Consider the following 15,897-nt stretch of genomic DNA (forward strand, 5'->3'; position numbering starts at 1 on the left):
TTGCTGTATTGCATAGCTGCACGATTAGGTTTCCTAGAACTTTCCTCTCATAGTTTCTTCGTAGAAATATTCATTCTAACAGGGCAGGACTGATACAAACAGCTTCCAAACTCAGATATTTACCTGACCTATTGGACCTCCTCAGGAAGGAAACTAAATCCTCCAAGGAAAACACGTGACAACAGATTAATAGTCCCACTATGTGCACAGTAGTCATTCAACAAGAAAACTTCCGTCTCCGACTTCAGGATGAATTGGAGCTCTTATCAGTCCTAGAATATGTCTGTAAAAGTGTGCAAAATAAGCAGTGCCCTTTTTTCCTTTTTCCTTCTTCTTGCTACTGACAGTTTCATTGCTAACTATACACATCGGTAACTAAGAAAATAATCACTCCTTCACATGCATCTGTAATTCTGATAATTTACTTTATAAGCAGATAATTTAGTTTGTAAACACTACTTAGTTTAACACCGGGCTTTTTTTTATTTAAGAGGCAATGTCAATGTAGGTAACAACTGGGACTTTGGTCTTGTGCCCATTGACTAAAACGGTGAAGTCTAAAGCCCCATTGTTTTCAATGGGGCAGAATTAACCACAATGGGATCCTAACAACACTGCTCTGACGGGAATTTGTTTGTGTTTTTTCTAAAGAGCAATGGTGATTTATTTGACAAAGTAAATTGCATTGGTTTCAACTGGGAATGTGCAAACTGATGTGGATGAAGCAGGAGCCAATTTCAAACTCTGCTCAAAATTCAAACCAAACTCAAACCTTCTCAAGGTTCAAAAAAGTATAGTTAACTCTTTATTTCATTTCTCTCATTTCCCCCCTCACATAGTTACCCTTAACAATAAGTACAACTTTTTCTATTGTTATTGATCCAAAAGGCAACAGTATGACAAAGACATAGCACTTTTTGATCATTTCTGTGGAATATGTGTAAGATTTTTTTCACAACAAGGGCAGGACTGGAAGGACTGAAGTAAATAAAAATAGTTCTTCTAATATTTCTTACCCAGCCAGAAACAGAAATCTCATGACATCCTGTTTGCATGAGACTTTTAGTCCAGTTTTTAGACGAGAGGTTTGGGAAAGCATCTGAACTTCTGGAGTGCTGCTCCACCATTCCCCCCTGCAAAAAAAGGGGCTAATTCAGTGAGTTGGGTGGCAATTCAAAAAAAAGTGGAAAGGCATTATGAGGATGGCTGTTGCCAAAATTGATGGAGCTGTTCTTTCCACTAAGGTCACACAGCCCCATGAGCTACGACAGAAGCATCAGAAGGTCAGCGATGATGCAACACATTGAGTACAGACAGATTTGTTGAGGGGCGTAATAAAACAGTAGGAAAATTCTGCCTTCATTTAAAAGTGCAACAAAAACAACATCAACGTACATGTTAACTAATTTGACCAAGTATCTAGACCAGAATTTTTTATTTATGGGGGCAACTATTGTTCTTTGGGGTGGGGGAAGTGAAGGACCAGTGACAGAATGCAGGCATTATATCCTACTGCAGATAACTTTTTCAAACATGTAGCTTAATAATTATTATAAACCTTCAATTGTAGCCTTAGAGACATATGCACGGTAGTTAACCCTATTGACTCAAATCCTGTCCCCTCCCCCTTCAGATAAGGAAGGCCCGAAACCCCCCATAGTGGAACTACCACGATTTTGTTGTGACCATGACAGCAGCACCCCCGGCACGAATGGACAGGAGGAGGCAGGAAATAGGAAGGGCAAGGTAAGGGCGTGTCATTCTGTGGCTACATATTCCTCTGCTGTGAGAGTGAAGTGGCTGTGGACAGTGGGTGCCCTTGATGGTAGTGAGGGTTGCAGACCTTCCACCTCTCCTCAACCTTCATATTCACATATGCACCAACTTCTCCTCTTCTTCTATTTTACAGAATCTATTTGGGTTGGATACCCAGAAAAACCTCTATTTTTACTTAGGTTCATTTTATATTGCATTTTACTTACGGATGCACCAGCAATGTATTCTTTTAACAATTTCTTCCGCTCTGTTAGTCATTGAAAAGGATTTCTCCTAATATATATGGTGAGGCTTTTTTGTGTGGAGAATATCATATTTTAACAAATATTTGAATGGTTTGCCATTCCCCCCCCACACACACACACCCCACACGCACATGTCACAGTTTAACAGATTATGTATACAGACTCACCATTATAGATAGATACGAAAGAGTCAATGTGTTATGAGTTTTATTCTTCCCTTTTATCTTTTTTGGTTATGGGGCAAAGCTAGCACAGAGTGTCATTGACTACAGCTTAACAATTCTAGCAAATGACTTCTGAACAAGATACATATGTGGCAAACAGCTGTCTGTCTAATCATTTTTAAAGTTTGACCATATTGTCTGGGCCCCTTTAAACAACAGAGCTCAGTTATACAGCCTCATGTTTCAAGAAAGCAAAGCATGAATCAAAGAGGACACTTTCACATGGATCAGTTTCAATGAAGAGCTTGCCGCAGTGCAAGCACAGACAACTGTTAGCCAGGGCCAGCCCTAGACCAAATGGCGCCCCAGGCGAGGAGCATCTTCAGCACCCCCTCCCATTTGTTAAACTTTTGAATAACTTACATCACCCCAAGCCTGGTGCCCGCCAAGCCCCGTACCCCATTTGGTCACCTGACCCTAAATCTGGTCCTAAATCACCAGTTATACTGTCATTTACCTGAGAACAGGGTTATTTTCAACAAGGGAACACTTCTGTTCTGGTATCTCTTTTCTCATCAGTTTCATGGAAAGATTTCCTCTACTTAGTTAGTCATCATTTCCCTCAGCCCCAATATTCTGAGCCTGTCATGACAGTGCTAAGGAGAATAGCATTTTAATCCATCCAAAAATGTTGTTTGTTAAAAACAAGTTAGTTTATCTTTAGACACAGAATTAAAACATCAATATATGAAAACTAATTGTAAAATCCTGAGTTTCAGACTTTTGGAATATAGTACATGCAATTATAGGAAGTGATACAAGGAAGGGAGGTGCAGCTTGTGATTTTAGACACAGTCCTGAACAAGGAGCGGTACCATCAATAGCACTATTCCAGGAGTAGTCCCAGGAGCTTCTGAGTCACTATTGTCCCCTTGCTTCCTCTTATACCAGGGGTTCTCAAACTGGGGGTTGGGATCCCTCAGGGGGTCATGAGGTTATTACATGGGGGGGTTGCGAGCTGTCAACCTCCACCCTAAACCCCACTTTGCCTCCAGCATTTATAATGGTATTAATGCCAAAATCTATTAACGTGTTTTTAATTTATAAGGGAGCGGGGGTCACACACAGAGGCTTGCTATGTGAAAAGGGTCACCAGTACAAAAGTTTGAGAACCACTATCTTATATTAAGAGTAAATTACGAACCTTTCTAGCTCAGCTAAACAAATAAGCCATCATCTGCAAATTCTGAAAGTTGTTCAGAGTTGTTATTTTGATGGCAGAAATGAGAGATTTAGGACTGTCAATGGGTGCCATTAAAAACTCAGCATTTACAGCAAGTAGTAGTTAAATTTATTACCATATTTATGGTAATTCCCATTCTAAATACAAAGCATACTGGGATGTAAATGGCTACCAGCATACTTGGGATATAAAATACTTTTTCAGGAATTTAAGTTCTTTTGCACGAGCTTTGTGATTCTGATCTCACTTCAGTTTTTAGAATACTTCAGTATAATATCAGTGACTTTAATGGAAATACTCCTGATTTATCCTGAGTTGAGCTCAGAATTATACTCCTGGGGAAATTCTGTGCCACTGCGCAAGCACAGAATTAATGTCTCCCACAGATTTTACTCTTTCCTCATAGAATAATTGATTCACAGTGGTCAGTGGTCCAGAGCAGGCATTTTTGGTTTAGGCATTGGAAGCAGCTGAGGGAGACATAAATCATAGCCTGAGGGTGGGGGAGGAGGCTGGACATGCATGCGAGACAGACTGACCCTCTCACTTGCTATTGTGCTATACCCAGAGCTGCTGGGCTCCAGCTGCTAGTCCCGGCTGGGCTGGTGCAAGACGGGACTTCCTCTTCCACTGTATGGATGAGGAAAGTCTGGCTGGGGAGTGGGGTGGTATCCGGATGCATGGGGGTTGGGTAGATATGGGGGGGGAAGCTCCCCATACGGTGACCCCAGCAGCAGAAAGCTCCACATCCACCCCCACTTCCTGATCCCATAGCTCCCCAGCTTGCAGGGGGAGGAGTCATTCTACAGGGAGCTGCCCCCCTGCCCATCCAAACCCCAGGCATCCAGACTCCACCCCTCACCCCGACTCCCCTGCTGAGCTCCATCCCCTGCATCTGCCCCCCCCCACACCTCAAGACCATCCCCCACTGAGCTCCCTGCACTTGAAACCCTACTCTGCTGAGCCCCACTCCCCCTGCACCTTGACCACCCTGCCAAGCCCCACATACCTGGAACCTCACCTCACTAAGCCCCATCCCCCCAGCTCCTGAATCCCCCTGCCAAGCCCCATCCCTGCACACACACAGCCCCTACCAAGCCCCATCCCACCCAGACCCCCCTGCTGAGCTCTATCCATGTTCACCTGGACCCCCACCCACAGAGTCCCATTGCTCCTGCACCCAGAACACCCCAACAAGCCCCTGTGCATCCAGGGCCTCCCCGACCCTAGGGCCTCCCACCAAGCTACCCGCACCCAGATTGCCTCACAGAGAACCTTCCCCCCACACCTGGATCCCCCACACTGAGCCTTTCCACACTTGGATCCTGCTGGGCTGAACCTGCCTGCCCACACCTCGACTGGGGGCTCGGGATGGGTGTGCATGTGAGACTATCCCTCTCACTCGTTATTGCGGTGTGCCCCAGCGCAGAGGGGCAGTGGCATGGGCTGTTTCTGAGGGAGGCCTGGCCCTTGCACTGTGTCAGGGTTGGATGCAGCTTCATCACTCCTGTGTCCCAGGAGTGGGGGCTCCGGGTGACCCCCATTTTTGTGCAGCCAGTGGCCTGCACTCATCACTGCCATGCTGAAGCCTCCATTCCCATTGCCTTTCTAATCTATTGTCTGCAACAATTTCAGTTCTAGTCCAGTGTCACAGCTAACTACAAAATTGAACATATCGTTTAATTTGAAACTGTTTAATCTTGTATTTAGCTGTGACACCAGAGTACATTTTCCAGACCTGAAGAAAAGCTCTGTGTAGCTCGAAAGCTTGTCTATCTCACCAACAGAATTGGTCCACTAAAAGATATTACCTCATCTCTCTGATTTTTATAAGTCAGAGAAAGACCACTCACAAAAAGAGTCTATCGTTGCTTATGGAACAAAAACCCTCTCAATCTCAAAAATACTTGAAAAGATAAGTCTCAAAAAGGGAGAAATTTAGCCACAGTCACTCCTATTGTATCCCTTATTCTTATGGTCTTTCAAGAGCCTTCTGATCCACCAAATATTATCAAACTGAATTAAAAGATCATGCTGCTACTCCTGCTTTTCTGTCTGCGGAACTCATGGCTAGAGTAGAAATTTCAAAAGAATGCACTCAAATTACACATCAGATTTTGCCTGCTGAGTCTTTTTGAACTCACCATTTTTCACATTCAAATTTTTTGGATCAAGTGAAAAATTGTGCATGTAATTTTAGAAGTTGGATTGAGGCACCTTTGAAAACATATCCTTATATAAACAACTGTTGACATATGATAGTGTTAATGCAGGAACTGTTTTAAAGATAAATAGTAAATAACCTTGCAGGTTTTACCAGGAGGCAATGACGGCCATATCTGTGCCAATCTAATTCTAGCTGCAACAAAAATCTCACACCTCAGCAGATGCAGAGAAGAAAGCTTAGGAACTCAATCAAATCATTCTAATGGAAAAGAGGAACAGTAAGTTAAAGTACCAATACAAGGATCTGATTCTGAAAGTACTTTTGTTTAAGGTGCTCTTTGGAAAAAAACAGGTATGAAATGAACTATTGTATAGTGCCAGAACACAAACAGGAAAAAGTCACAAGAAAAGTGATGCTCCTAATGCACCCTATACAAGTCACAAGAAAAAGGCCATCTCAAACTCTTTTTCAGGCAGCATTGTTAGCACCATACGGCTTATCACCCAAAAGTCAACAGTACATCACTTTTTCCTTCACTTACTATTATTTATTTATAGGATACTCAAAGTATGCTAAGCGCTTTACAGACATGTTTAATGACTGTGCTCCAGCCTTGAAGAGTTTATTTGATCACCAAAAAAAAAAGATGGATGGTAACTTGTAGATCTAGTAGGGGCAGACAAAGGTCTCCCTCTTAAGGAAGGTTTCAGAGTAACAGCCGTGTTAGTCTGTATTCGCAAAAAGAAAAGGAGTACTTGTGGCACCTTAGAGACTAACCAATTTATTTGAGCATGAGCTTTCGTGAGCTACAGCTCACTTCATCGGATGGATTACACAGGTCTCTTAAGGAAACCTGTGTAAAGTAAATTTTAGAATTTGCTTGGTAGCCAAGGATGCCTGAAATGACTCATGCATGGAAGAAGGGAGTAAAGGATAAAACATACATGCACAGCAATATCTGTTACCGTAATTAAATGTTATACGGTCCTGCTCCTTTCCACCAAAAAATTCTGACTCAGGAGAACAAACAACACAGACTTAAGGTCACACACTAAAACAAAGGATGTAGGACTAAAAAGAGGATTCTCATAATTGTATAAGTATATTAACGTAGTAAATTAGTGTAGTCGATGGTTATTCCATTTTTCACCTAGATTACACACTCTTTGTAGCACAATAATCCCTAAAACACCATGGCTACACATATTAGTTTTATTTTTATTGTCTGGGTATCAGCACACTTCAAGGCGGCCAGTCTGATAATGTGTTTCGATAATATTCTATACAAGTAAAAGTGACTAAATACCAATATCGACACCAAAAAGAATAATCTATGCAGTAGAATACACTATTTTTAGATCGGGCAATATATAATGTAACAATTTATTAACTTCATGTATGCATATATTGTACTTAATTTATGTATTCTAACAATTTTTATTAAACCTGTTTCATCTAATTTCTATAGTTCATGTATGGAATGAACAAGAAGCTATTGAATTTCAAGTTTCCCTAGAACACATTTTGCCAGGTTTAATATAATACTTTTAAAATACTAAAGCTGCATAAACTTGAAAGAAAGGTGACAACTGGCTACCACTCAAAATCATTCAATACTAAGCAAGCAGGAGGAAAATATTCAATCTTGTAAAGTTAGTTATATTTTTTTCCACATTCTTCATACTATATATTGTGCTCACTGACAGATTGAAAAATTGATCCTATTGAGAAAGGCTTTGTGTGTTTCTTCTAAGGCGCATATTCTTTCCTAAATGTATTGTCTGTATAACTACCATTAAGCCTAATGTTAATAGACGTTACAAAGATACAAAAGGGAAAATATATTCATAAATGTGAAAATCAGCAACAGAAAAAAAGTTTTTAAAAAGGATACATTAATCAATGCTGAGTTAAAAATAGAAATCCATTACATCCATAAACGTGCTAGTAATAGCCACAAGTACGTTATATATGGAATGCATATACATAACATACGTGTGTATGTAATTCATAGATACACACCCATATGTATCTTTTACATGCACTGTAGATTTGTGTGTGTTTTTGCATGTGTATTATACACATACACACAAATTATATATACTCTGTTACACACACACACACACAGAGTACATGTAGATATTACTAGTATCTTTGTGTGTATAGGTATTGATCTACACATACATACTATTAATAAATGCACATAATGACGTATGGTCTGATCCTTTAAGCACATACTCATGTGTGGTCAGCAGGACTATTTACATGAGTACAGGTTTGCAGTGTCAGACCCTGATGATATTGCAATACATTTGCAACCTGATTAATGATTAGTCCATAAATTAAAAGTAATACAAAAAGGAAGTAAGGGACACAAAGCTGGACTGAAAATTTCAGCATATATTGTATTAGTATCTCTACAAAGACATTTAAATATTAAGGGTTTTAACCTCAAGTTTAAAACAATAGGGAAAGATGCATGCATTGTTATACTCTATTTATAGAAGCTTTGGATTTGGCAGAAGGCCTTCTATCATAATATGCTCAAAGTAATTTTGTAAGATGTAACTTTGATTTTCTCAGTGCTTAAATATTTTATAGTTGTTTCCCACTGAAAAATGTTTGAGCACTAAACTTGTTAAGGCAAATGGATTATTTTCCCTGTGTCCTGATTCAGATTAGGAAAAAAGAAATAGATTTTTTTAAATGGATTCCGTCATAAAATCACCACACCAAAATGTGGATTTTGATTGTAGTGTTGTCTATTTTTGTAAATTCTTTCCATGAAAATAAAAAAACAACAACAAAACAATTTAAAGATCCCTTTTTGTTGGTGTACTTTTGGAAGTAAAAATACTGAAAATGTTAATGAAAAAGGCAACACTCTTGCAGTTACAGAATTCTACTCTGGAATGTGATCTACCCTTCGTAAACATCCCTAACACACTTCAGCATTAATAAGAATTACACAGAAATATTCAGGGCTATAGCAGACCCAACAAAGGATCTCTCCTGATTAGATAGTATGAAAGCCACCCCAAACTGATTTCACATTTCATGGCATTATGGAAGATATAGCTATCTGAACGTTATGGACCAGATCCTCAGCTGGTGTAAATCTAAGCAGCTCCATTAACTTCGATTGAGCAATGTTTATTTACATTGTACTATTTGAGACTCTGATCCAAGATATTTTTTTTTTCCTTTTGTCAGGCCCAAATGTAACATGTTTATTAACTCAAAATGAACATTAGCTGACTATATCTATGTCTTACATTTGTCCGCACACAACATTCTTTCTCACTCCAAAACCTTAGCTAATGTTAACTTATGTAGATACAACTATATGAGAATCTAATTTTAATTTGTTTCCCTGAAAAAAATTGGTATAGTTCTAATTGCATTTTTTTTCATTCCATTGCTCCAAGACAAACAGGAAAGGATGAATGTTCATTGAGTAATAGAGATTCTTTGCATTCATAAAGTGGGTTAGATGTGAGCATTTGCTGGAATCCTGTGAACCTCCTGTTAATATTTATAACACACTACACATTGTTTATATAACAGAAGGTTAATTTTAAAGTTCCACCACAAAGTTAACACTACACCATGTCATATAAATTCAATATATTACTGACTTGTCCCCAGTTTTTTTATTATACACATACATGTCCGTGACCTACTTTATTAATTATTATTAATAATAATAAACAGAAGATTTTTCATGTAATCCTATAACTAAAAATACCAGAGGCCTGCTGCTGTGAGAAAATGAGTGCCTTCAACTCACAGTGCGCTGATAAAAGATGAAAGTACTCAGCACCTCACAGGATTGGAGTTACAACTGTCAGGGCAAAGCGATTTAGAGACTTTTAGTTCTCATTTCCAGAGCTTCACAATGACTGTTACATTGACTGTTAAATCCACTGTAGCATGCAAGCCTCAGACAAGTGTACCAGAACCCTTAATTAAAGGGCTTCATTTTTGCCACAAAAAGAGCTAGATTGTAATGGCATCTTTTGTCCCGTGGTTAATGAAGGATGATATATTGTTTAAATAATTAGCAACACTGCTGGGATAGAATGTAAGTAATTAGCATAGCTTGACACCCAGAGCTACATATCAAAAACCAACTAGTTGCTTTCGTTAGCATCAACACTATGTTGATTTAAAAAAAACTCCACTGAAAGAAAATGTCACTTAAGGTATGGTGTGTTTTGGTTTTTTAAGGAAACTGTTATCATTAGAAATTTATGAATGAGTCCAGCGATTTTACAGAATAATAGATGTTCACTTTTTCAAAAATCTTCGTATCACCAAAAATCTTTTCATTTAAATAACAGTATTTTCACAATCAGTGTTATCCATTTTTAGCTGACATTTTAGTTTATTAATTTTAACATTGAGCTTATTAGCTTCTACACGTCCATGTGGATGAAAGTCACCATATAAACTCAAGAACAAGATCCTTCCACTCTTAGTAGCAGTAGTGTAGCTAGACTGACTTTGTATCTATCTCAAAGGTCAATATTACCCTTAATGAAGGAGACAACCAGAATTCAAGAGTGGATTTGGAACTCTTGCTTGTCTGACAGACAGCAGAGGCCAGATCTTCAGCTGATGCAAACCCACATCACTCAGTTTATTTCAATGGAATGATGCCGATCTACATGCTATAGATCTCGCTCTAGGATTTTAGCACATAAAATATTCTCAGCCTCTGGGAGAAAAGGGTAGGGAGAGAAAGGCTAGGGCATGGTTTTCAAATAGCCTTGCTGATGGCCAGAGAATGGAACTTTGATCTTGAAAGAAACTACCTGGCCTACTACCCTTCTACCCAGAGTGTAGTGCAGCACATGGAGGGAAGGATTATATGAGGAGAATGGTAGCTCATGATGAAGTGGGTAACAAATGGCCTTCAGACAGGCTTGTTGTTATTTGAAAGAACTATCTGTGGGAAGAGATCAACCACCTGGCAGGATTGCTGGGGCCAAGGAAACACATATTTGGATATCTTGCTACCTTGGACACAAAATGCCAAAACACTGTAATACAATATGTAAAGAGAATTTAGCTAAATAATTTTAGTAGGAATTTAAACAATCATTTGCATTGTCCTTAAAGTGGAATGGCATCATTTGACAATCATCTACTCTACCCACTGCATTCATGTTCACAACCAGAGCTAGCAGAAAACCTAAGTACAGTACAAACTAGCCTGGCTTTAAATTTAATTTTCCAAGCTATTGGTGATATTAACTCAAAGCTATAAAGAAAAGAGTCAACTGTTTTAAAAATGCTATATTTAGGCTTACTACATCTAAATAAATCAAAATGTGAGATATTTCCTAATTGCTTATATTGAGACACCAAAAAATATACTTACGAATATATACGAATATTTAATTATGGCAGGTATTTCACATTAAATAGTGCATTCCTACCAATATAAATCAATGAACAATAGCGATGTAACAGTTCTAATTCATCTACCGAATTGTAACATTTCATTAAGCCGATTATTGGGTTTTTATATCCACATTCTATAATACTAAAGTAAACTATTATCAATCATGACAAAAAATCTTATATTTATCAAAGAATAAAATTGTGTAATATATGTAAAAATAACTAGACTTCATTATTAAACAAGAAATCCTTTAAGATTTAAAAGGAAGCTGTCAGTTTCAGCCAGATTTTCTTCCTATTACTATTCACTGTTTTAATATAAGACGACGTGTGTGTGTGTGTGTGTGTGTGTGTGCACACTCATATATAAACATAAAAGCACACACACAATGTGTGTTATTAGTATATATTTTGAGATAAGACTTCTAGTTAAATTCAACCTATTCTGTTAATTTTTTGCCATTGAAACCATTGTATGCAGAAGAAGAAGAATGCTCTTTTTACCTTCATACTCATGATCTCTCAGTTGTAGTCTTCCTTCAAAACAATCAAAGCTGCATTTCCCTAAGGAATGGGGGTGGGGGTTCCTGAGGTTCGTTTGTTCTTATTCTGCTCTGCAGCAGCATGCAAATCTGGTAACTAAAAGATCCTGGGCTCAAGGAGGTATAATACTTCTCTACTTAGTTACTACTACCTGAGTTGGAGCTTTGTTTAAATTAATTCCATGCTGAAACTGGAGAACATCCAGAGAATGTGTGTTAGGAATACCGGTACTATACTGAAGACATTCTGCAACGGAACACAGGACTGTCAGAACAGCATTGTTACCTGATAGGATAGATGTGGAAGGGGTAGGGAGGGGGAGAAAAAAATCACATAACCAAGGGAATGTCACAGGTAGCTCTGAAACAATTTCATTTTTGTTTTCATTTCTATGTCTTATATAAGTGTGGGTGAATGTTGTTGCTGGGGGAGTCCTGAAGACAGCTCTTAAATGCTTCCCCTGCTTAGCGTGATGCAGAGGGATTTCCAGTTGTAAGCAACTGCGTTAAAAATAATTGTCATCAGAATATTCAAAGAATGTCTGAAATTTCAATGTCCATGTATATGTATATACACACACCTATATGTACAGCGATCAACGTTAAAAACTTACCAGTCACTATAGATAATGCTTTAAATAAATGAACAAGTTTACTTCAATATTTGTAGTATGCTTGGTATTCCCTATGGTAAGTATAGGGAAGTTTAGACAATACTGAGGTAACTTTATCTACAGCAAATTGACACCTTTTCAAGAACAGATATATGTGTGTACATACATATTACATATTAATTGCAGACTGCACTCCTACCCATACCAACCACTCTTCAGAGGTGAGAAAACATATTTCCCCATCATGCAACTAAGCTTCTTGTCACACCCTGCTTGCTGGGCTACAAGGAGTGAGTAGGTAAAACTAACCTTTAATTTGTCATAGCGCTCACTCAAAGCTGCCACCTGATGATCACGATGCCGTCCAACCAGTTTACACAAGGCACAGATTAACTGGTCATCAGTCACGCAGTACATGTTAACTTTCTCGTCCTCATGCTCCAGACACATTAATCCTCGGATGTGAGAGTCTGGAATAGGCTCTATCAAACGGTGGCCTGTGAATGGCTTCTTGTTCGGGTGAGTCGCTTTGAGGCACTCCTCGCAGTAGGACACCTCGCAAGTGACACAGGTCTTCACTGCTTCCTGGGCAGGGTCCTGGTCACAGAACTGGCAGAGAACTTTTTCACTGGATGACATGCTGTTGCTATCAAATGCCCGCTCTCGGCGGGTTTCGCTAGGAGAATTGGGCCCACTCACTGACGCTTTCTGAAACCTGTCGATAATATTCTGCAGGGTGACGTTGCGCTTCAGTCCGTCTAGACCACGTTGATTCAGAGTGATGACATAACGACAAGTAGGGCACTGGAAGGCAGTGATGGATTCCACTGATTCGTTGGTGGCACAGTGGGAGACCAATATGCGATGCGCACAGTTGAAACAGAGGCTGTGAGCACAAGGCAGCAGCAGTGGGTCCTCAAACAGCTCCAGACAGATAGGGCAGGTCAATTCCGACTCCAGTGTTTCCATCTTCAGGCAAAGCTTTCCTGTGTCGTCAGCGAAATCCAGGGAAGCTGATCGGCTATCTGGAAACATAACGCAAAATTCGATTAGGCGAGAGAGAGCAAGAGGGGTCAGCCACGGGGGGTTGTCAACTTTCGCCACTGGTACTATCAAGCCACCACGGCAGACGGAAGAGCTATCTAAAGTTTTGAATCTGCATAGGCACACGTCAAGGTATTTAAAATTGTACTATTTTGTATTTAAAAAACAAAAGCAATTTAAAAAAAACCATAGCAATTGTACTGTTTTGTATTTAAAAAACGAAACAAAAAACCAAAACCCTTTTGTCGGTTTTTCTATCTTTAACATGAGATTGAGGGCAACAGCAGATGTTTTCTGGTGCTTTTGAATTATTAAAAGCCAAAATTAAGACCTTCAAACAGCAGAACAACATATCACAGTAAAAACAGATTCCTGCTGCAGAAGCAGCTTTCTGCTTTGCTAACCTGCTGGCAATTTTTTTTTTTATTTCTGTTTTGAAGACTAGCAGAGCAAGGATTAAGCCACAGTGTTATAATAGATAACCTAAAAGCTCCTTGTTGCTTCTGTACTTCACATTGTGGCATTGTCTCATATTACACATTTTAATTAATGTTACAGTCATGGTACATAAATATACTGGGTATATCTGTCTCTATATCTATATGTTTGTGAATATACGTGTAGTGCAGTACACATGCAGCAGAGTACAGAGGTGTGTGTATATATATTCTCAAGAATGTGTATATATGCATAAATTCATCTCACACACACACACACACTTAATGTGGCATATACGTACACATATATACAGCAGCAGCAGCGATGGATGCAACAGAAATAGAGAGGTTAGACAAAATATAATATAGATATCTATTTTAAACAGAAAATATTGGCTCTGCACAAATTTCAAATGAGCTTGACCTAAGACATAATATTTCACGTTAGCTCAATGATCTTCCAGAAGCTCATATCTGTGGTTTGTTTAGTTTAACAAATTTTTCTTTGTGTGTATAATCTTTGTTATTACAATTTAGAAGGAAAATAGACTATCGGCTGAAAATACTCAGTTTAGTGGTTTATGGATCAGCTGAAGAGGCTAAGGAATCACCAATGACTTTTAGATGGAGGGCATGGGATTTTCAAGAAAATGCAGCAGTACATCCCTGGAAAGAGATCAACTGAAACTTCATTTTGTTTCTTCTTCTCTATTCAAGTTACAGGGAGTGATTTTGAAAGAGTCGCCCTACGCAGCTCTCCCTGCCTAAGCTCTCATCAAGGCCCCATTGCTATTGCAAGCAGACAGGTCAGTGAAGCAGAAGCAAAAGCTATGCTTCACACTCACAGAGCTGTACCTCTTCACAGTACAATCTATTTAAGCTTTGTTGCTCATAACTGAGGACAGCTTCAGATGGCACAGCTGCACACTCTTTACACTGTAAAGTCATTGTTCAGTTGTGTGAACTCCTGCCTCCCTCCCATTTCAAAAAAAAAATCCACATACAAACCTTGGTTCATTAAGGGTGAAGAGAGCCTGGTGCTCATTAGCAAGCTTGGGAACCAAATCTCTTTGAACTTTCTGCATTTCACTACAATTAAACTTCGGACTGCAGTTACAGTGACAGGAATGCTATATATAACCCCAATACAAACCATAACAGAACAGAAAAGTTCAACAAATGGAGGCAAGGTTCAAATCACCCATTAATTCTTATTCATACATGCTTTGGGGTAAGGGCACTGAGGCTTCAGTTCCAGGGATGTTTTTGGTCCTTTGCAGTCATCCAGATATATGCCAAAAGCTCTGAAGATTTTAAAAACGCACTGACCTCATCACAAGTCTTAATTTTCAGGTCTACTGTGCTGATGATCTTGGTTCAACTAAAGTTCACTTTGCCACTGTCTAATTCAGTTATAACTATCCATCAAATGCCAGAAATACATGCTGTGCCTGTTAAAAATTAAAGACCTGTTGATTTGACATGGGTGCAATGATAACCCGCCACTCTCACATCAACCACAGTCACACAGCACACAAAAGATGAAAGCATATTCTGCAGATGAAGAACAGTGTCTCTTTTCTTTTCTTCATTCACTGTTCCATGACAGATCCAGATGATCAAAACCTCATTCATGCTGTTTGAATTCATTCCCACACCACAACAGAATATCTCATCACCCATTTATCCTGTATTTTATATGATGAACTGAAAATAAGAGAAGGGGATTTATGGTTGGCAGAAGCCAAGGTTTTAAGCCAGCAAACCTAATTGTTACTTCTATACTGGCATTTCAGTGAAAACACACTGACCTTCAGCGTTTCTTTCTTATAATTGTTTAGGATTTGGGGCTTCTCCCATGCTTCCTTTTATATATGGAAATCCCGCTGGCTCAGTGTGTGGCAGGTGACGTCCTTATCTCTGTTCAGTTGCCTCCTTGAAACAAATGGCTTTTAATGATAGTCAACTACAGATAAACAAGGAGGTATATGCACCACTGATCCAAAGGCTGGAGCTTACCCAGTGCTTCAGAAAGGTGTTTATAGACTATTTTGTCCAAGTCTGATGTAGGATCAGATTCTGATACCTTTATTCACACTGAATGGTAAGTTTCAGAGTAGCAACCGTGTTAGTCTGTATTCGCAAAAAGAAAAGGAGTACTTGTGGCACCTTAGAGACTAACCAATTTATTTGAGCATAAGCTTTCGTGAGCTACAGCTCACTTAATCAGATGTATTCCACTGAATGCATCCGCTG

At 39.2% G+C, this 15,897-nt stretch overlaps 1 protein-coding gene across 10 annotated transcripts in view; it reads right to left on the minus strand.

Annotated features, from left to right (window-relative positions):
* MID1 (midline 1) overlaps positions 1-15,897 on the minus strand; it is a 328,111-nt gene that overhangs the window by 110,400 nt on the left and 201,814 nt on the right. For 8 of the 10 annotated variants that reach the window (XM_073354729.1, XM_073354742.1, XM_073354749.1 and 5 more), the window contains exons 2-3: positions 12,470-13,185; positions 1,017-1,133 (exon numbers count right to left, since the gene is read on the minus strand). In XM_073354729.1, the coding sequence (XP_073210830.1) occupies positions 1,017-1,133; positions 12,470-13,129 (777 nt within the window). In that variant the 5' untranslated portion in view covers positions 13,130-13,185. Of the gene's footprint in view, positions 1-1,016; positions 1,134-12,469; positions 13,186-14,649; positions 14,666-15,897 lie in introns of those variants that run through there. The other 2 variants (XM_073354713.1, XM_073354767.1) reach the window with 2 other exon arrangements.

Source organism: Lepidochelys kempii, chromosome 1 (assembly GCF_965140265.1).
Source record: "Lepidochelys kempii isolate rLepKem1 chromosome 1, rLepKem1.hap2, whole genome shotgun sequence".
NCBI lineage: Eukaryota > Metazoa > Chordata > Testudines > Cheloniidae > Lepidochelys > Lepidochelys kempii.